This window comes from Chaetura pelagica, unplaced genomic scaffold, assembly GCF_000747805.2.
Source record: "Chaetura pelagica isolate M959 unplaced genomic scaffold, ChaPel_1.0 scaffold436, whole genome shotgun sequence".
Taxonomy (NCBI): Eukaryota; Metazoa; Chordata; class Aves; order Apodiformes; family Apodidae; genus Chaetura; species Chaetura pelagica.
In genome coordinates, this window is record NW_009953651.1 from 3,555,809 (window position 1) to 3,561,158 (window position 5,350).

At 61.5% G+C, this 5,350-nt stretch overlaps 1 protein-coding gene across 2 annotated transcripts; it reads left to right on the forward strand.

The window, feature by feature from the left end:
- The first annotated feature begins 1,382 nt into the window (after positions 1 to 1,382).
- LDB1 (LIM domain binding 1) lies at positions 1,383 to 5,320 on the forward strand. 2 transcript variants are annotated; one of them, XM_010000072.1, is made up of 10 exons: positions 1,383 to 1,480; positions 2,001 to 2,045; positions 2,256 to 2,331; positions 2,647 to 2,749; positions 2,959 to 3,131; positions 3,438 to 3,560; positions 3,735 to 3,818; positions 4,075 to 4,198; positions 4,583 to 4,731; positions 5,090 to 5,320. In XM_010000072.1, the coding sequence occupies exons 1-10, from the start codon at positions 1,461 to 1,463 to the stop codon at positions 5,318 to 5,320; spliced, it is 1,128 nt and encodes a 375-aa protein (XP_009998374.1). In that variant the 5' UTR covers positions 1,383 to 1,460. The 2 variants fall into 2 exon arrangements, with proteins under 2 accessions (XP_009998374.1, XP_009998375.1); XM_010000073.1 differs by having other exon boundaries at positions 1,386 to 1,480; positions 4,583 to 4,725.
- The last annotated feature ends 30 nt before the right edge of the window (positions 5,321 to 5,350 follow it).

Sequence of the window (5,350 nt, forward strand, 5' to 3'; positions counted from 1 at the left end):
TCCGTCGCAGCTGGGTGACTGCTCCCATCCTGTCCCCATGCCCTTCCCTGCAGCCTGCCCATGCAGCAGTGCCTGGCACCTTCCAGACACTTCCCTCCACCGCTAGGCTTGCTCTCTGCAGCTCTCGGCAGCGATCCTGGTGACTCTCGTGGGCGCCGGGAAGCGCCTGGCCTGGGGCTGGAGGCGGGTAGTGGGGATCCTCCCTCTGCCCTGGCGTGGCTGGCCGCCCAGCATGGCCGCCCTTGCGTCCCCTGCCTGTGGCAGGGCGGGGGGAGATGTGCCCGTGTGTGGTGGGGCCGGCTGAGCCGGTGGAGCCGGAGCTGCCTGGCAGCTCGCCCACCGCTGCGCCCCATCCAGGTCAGCCTGTCTGCCCGGCTGCTCACCGGGGGGGAGCCGCGTGCCTCGGCAGCGCCCGGGCCCAGCGTGCCGGGTCCTGCCAGCCATGGGGCGTGCCGGGGCTCCCGTGGGGCTCAGGGCGGGGTGCTGGCAGCTGCTGCTCCTGGGAACCTGCTCCAGTGGTGGGATGGGGCCAGCAAGCATGGGTAGCCCCCGGCAGCCCTTTGGGAGTCCAGTGAGGGCTGGCTGTGCCAGTGTGGCTGGGTCTGGCAGACATCCCTGTCTCACATCAGCGGGCCTGTAGGGGTCTCCAGGGTGCTTTCAGGGATATGTGCTGGCTTGTACATTGCAGCCCCCATCGCACCCCCCATTGCACCCTGTGGCCCTCCATGGGCTCCTTGTCCTGCACCCTAGTGCTGCAGGGGACAGTGAGGCTTTGGGGTGGTTTGATCAGGGCTGGAAGCTGGTGTGTGGGATCTCTCCGTCCACCTGGAGCCGGGTGGCCGCTGGCCTGCTTGAGCAGCAGATGGTGGCTGCCTGGGGACCCGCCATCCATCCCTCTGGGCGATTATTCACCCGTCGCCATGGCGATAGAAAGGTCAGCGAAAGATCCTGTGTGATTCCCGGGTCGAGTCGGTGGGATTAGAAGTGTTGCAGGAGGGAGGGCTGTGGGGAGCAGCCAGCTCCCAGTCAGCATCCCACCCGGCTCACCAGCTGGAATGTCCCCCTCAGGCACCACTGACAGAACCCAGCCAGCTTAGAACTGGCACACTCTGTGCACCAGTGGGAAATCCCTGGGATGGGACCCAGCCCCTCCAGCTGCTGATCCTGAGTGCTCAGCGCTGACCCTGTGGGTTCCATCCTGTACAGGGAAGGCCTGAAGCTATGTGTGGGTAAAGGGGCTGGGCTGGTATTAGGGGGAGCACAGAAGGGATGGGGCTGTGCTGATGGGGGCTTGGCTGATCCTGCATCCTTCTCACAGAAGGGTGTCTCTCCCTGTGGGGTGTCCCTGACTTACCCAAGTTCCCTCTCTCTCTTTAGGCTGTTCCTCTAAGTCATTCAAGCTGTACTCGCCAAAGGAGCCCCCGAACGGCAACGCCTTCCCCCCGTTCCACCCAGGCACCATGCTGGATCGAGATGTGGGGTGAGTCAGGGCTTGGAGAGGAGTCTGTGAGGTTGGGGGTCCTTTGCAGTCTGCACCCCAGGGTTCCTCTGTCCTGCTTTGCAGCAGCAGGCACGAGCAGGACTGGGTGGAGAAATGGCAATATTTGGGATGAAGGGAGCCCCCAGGTCCCCAAGCTCTGTGAGGCCAAGGCCCTGGGATGACCCAGGATGGAGAGCACTCCTAGCTCCTGCCAAAGCAGCCCTTTCTCCAGCTTCTGTCCCTGCCTGGCATCAGTCCCAGCTGCAGAGGAGCCAGGCATGTCTCTGGAGAGCTGCAGGCCAGGTAACTGGGAGCAGTGGAGCAGCCACCAGTGTGAAGGAGAGCCCAGTTTTAGGGGTGCATGTCACCCTGTGGGGACATCAGATATTGGCAGCCGGGCTGCAGCCCCCACCATGCATGGGGTTTTGCCTCCAATCAGCCTGACCTCCTGCTCCTAGAGGTGATCAGGGAAGGAGACCCCTGCCAGCGCTGACCTGCTTGCATTTCTTTTCCCTCCCAGACCTACTCCCATGTACCCACCAACATACCTGGAGCCTGGAATCGGGTAAGCATAGGGAGCTGACAGGGACTCTGCTAGGAGGGTGGGTTGTGTCTTGGCAGGGCTCACACACTGCTGTCCTCAGGGGTTTGTGGGGGGGTTGCTTGGGCTCTACCCAGCCCCAGAGGGACTGTGCATCCCCCACAGCGGGCTTGAGACCCCTCTCCACCCTGTGGCTGCTTCCCTCTCTGACTGCTTGCTCTGCTCTCTGGGCAGGAGGCACACGCCATATGGGAACCAGACAGACTACAGGATATTTGAGCTCAACAAGCGGCTGCAGAACTGGACAGAGGTGGGAAGCTGCAGAAGAGGGACAGAGGTGGGAAGCTGGGGCAGGGGGACACTCCCAAGTGTGTATTTTGGGGATGGGGTCCTCTGTACTGCTAGCCCTTGTGAGCTGCCTTGGCTCAAGGAGGAATCCCCTTGGCAGCACGGTGCTGCCCTGCTGTGCAGGTCCCTGACCTGGGGCAGGGCTCATCATCCCCATCTTGGAGCACTCAGCTGGGAGCACAGCCCTCCATGGGCTTAGCGTGTGGGTGCTAGGCCTGGCAGCCAGCAGCTGGCTGTCTCTCCTCCCCATAACCTGGCATCTCTCTGCTGTCTCCAGGAATGTGACAATCTGTGGTGGGATGCCTTTACCACGGAGTTCTTCGAGGATGATGCCATGTTAACAATCACTTTCTGCTTGGAGGATGGACCAAAGAGATATAGTGAGTAGCAGCTGCAGCCCTCCTTCCCAGGGCATTGCCTCTGACAGGAGATGTGGTGGTTGTGCTGTGTGTGGGGGATGTGGGCAGGGTGTTGGAGCTCAGCTGCCTCCAGCCAGCAGGAGTTGGGAGACCTCCTTCCCATGCAGTCCCAGGGCATGCCTGGGTGGACCATGTTTACTGATACTATCTTCCTCTTTCTCCCGCTGCAGCAATCGGCCGGACTCTGATTCCCCGTTACTTCCGCAGCATCTTTGAAGGGGGAGCCACGGAGCTCTACTACGTGCTCAAGCACCCCAAGGAATCCTTCCACAACAACTTTGTCTCCCTGGACTGCGACCAGTGTACCATGGTCACCCAGCACGGCAAGCCCATGTTCACCCAGGTACTAGCAATGCCCCTGCCTTCTGCCCCTTGTGCCTTGGTCCAGTGTGTCCTTGCGGGAGCCAGAGGGACACTGATTTCCATGGCTTGTTGAGTGCCACATTGTAATTCCACATGCCTCAACCGGCACTGCAGCATCCCCTTTTTGCAGGCATCCCCTGGGTTTTGTGCGTTTGGCTTGTGCCGAGCCTCATGGCAGGCAGGAGCAAGCCTTGGAGGTTGTCCCAGTGTTAAGCAGGGGCTTCCTAGGGAATCTGGGCTGGGGAAAGGTGACAGCAGCCTGTGCCTGACCCTCCTCCCTGCCCAGGTGTGTGTGGAGGGGCGGCTCTACCTGGAGTTCATGTTCGACGACATGATGAGGATAAAGACATGGCATTTCAGCATCCGCCAGCATCGAGAACTCATCCCCCGCAGCATCCTTGCCATGCATGTGAGTACAGCTTCAGGAACTCCCTGGAGCACCAGTGGCACAGGGCTGCTGAGCTCTTCTACCTGCTGCACAGACTGGGGGGACCTCGACCCTGTTGCCCCATTGCAGGCCAGGGCACCAGAGGGTCATCCCCAGGCTGGATGTGGCTGAGCCATTTGTCCCTCTCACTCCTAGGCACAGGACCCCCAGATGCTGGACCAGTTATCCAAGAACATCACCCGCTGTGGGCTTTCAAACTCCACACTCAACTACCTCCGAGTAAGCATGCGAGGAGAGGGAGGGACCTCAGGCAGCCACATCATGTCCTCTCAGCTGCCTGACACCTGGTTGCCTTGGGGTGCAGGGCAGGCTCTACAAGAGGGATCTTGCAGATGGGCTGCAGAGACCCCTGGTGCAGGGGGTCTGCCAGACCCTTCAGGCTCCCAGCCAGCTTGAGTTGGTGCGGTGCAGATGGCTGCCCAACAGGGGGGATTTTGCTGGAGCATCACAATCTAACCCTGTTTGCTCCCTGCAGCTCTGTGTAATCCTAGAACCAATGCAGGAGCTCATGTCACGGCACAAGACCTACAGCCTCAGTCCCCGGGACTGCCTCAAGACTTGCCTCTTCCAGAAGTGGCAGCGGATGGTTGCTCCACCTGGTAAGTCTCACGCTGCCTTCTCTGCTGCCTGGGGGTCTCCTGGGCTGCCCACTCCTTGGCACAGGATTCTCCCAATCCCAGAGCCTGTGTCTGGCCTTGTCTTGAGAGGCTGGAGCAGTGGGTCAGTCAGCTGGCTTCCTTCTCTGCTGGCCTGCCTTCCTGCTGGGGCAGAGCAGGGACACAGGCAGCCAGTGCTCCCTGCTCAGGGGCTGCCAGCTGCTTGTGGAAAGCAAAGCAGGGACGGAAATCTTCCCTGCACTGCGGGGACAGTGAAGCTGTGGAGGGCAGGAGCATGGTGATGCATGGGGTATGCAGTCTTTGCAGAGAAGGGGCTGGGGACACCGGGTCCTTCTTGTTGGGACTGACCATGTGTCCCTCTGCCAGCGGAGCCAGCGCGGCAGCAGCCCAGCAAGCGCCGGAAAAGGAAGATGTCAGGGGGCAGCACCATGAGCTCTGGCGGGGGAAACACCAACAACAGCAACAGCAAGAAGAAGAGCCCGGCCAGCACCTTTGCCCTGTCCAGTCAGGTACCTGTAAGCATCCCGTTTCCATTCTCTCTTCCTTCCCCGGGATGGAGGGGAGGGCTCCCTGGATTCCAGCCCCAGCCCCTGGGAGTGGCTAGGGACAGACCCCCAGAGCCTTCCTGTCCCAGACCCCCAGCTCTCTCTGGGTGATTGGGAGAAGGAGAGGGTGTCCCAGCTGCCTTCCCTGGGCTGCTTTGCTCCCCTGCAAGGTAGGGAGGGTGCTGCCCCACACAGTGCCTGAGCCTCAGGTGCTGTGATGGAGATGAGGTGGCCCAGCAGCTGGGGAAAGGGGCAGTGGTTGAGGGCAGATCTGGCGGTCCGGGCTCCCCCCACCTCGATTATGTTTCGGGACCGTCTCCCCTTTCAGGATGTGATGGTGGTAGGTGAGCCCACGCTGATGGGGGGGGAGTTTGGGGACGAGGATGAGCGGCTCATCACCCGGCTGGAGAACACGCAGTTTGACGCCGCCAACGGCATCGATGACGAGGACAGCTTCAACAACTCGCCGGCGCTGGGGGCCAACAGCCCCTGGAACAGCAAACCGCCCTCCAGCCAGGAGAGCAAGTCAGAGAACCCCACGTCGCAGGCGTCGCAGTAACGGCCCCCCCGCCACCACGTCGACCCCGTC

Excerpts from the sequence above, each read along its gene's own strand:
- LDB1 (XM_010000072.1), top strand. The coding sequence starts at position 1,461 with ATGCTGGATCGAGATGTGGG. Across the intron at positions 3,132-3,437 it reads GCAAGCCCATGTTCACCCAG|GTGTGTGTGGAGGGGCGGCT; the intron begins GTACTAGCAATG and ends CTCCCTGCCCAG. Across the intron at positions 3,561-3,734 it reads GCAGCATCCTTGCCATGCAT|GCACAGGACCCCCAGATGCT; the intron begins GTGAGTACAGCT and ends TCTCACTCCTAG.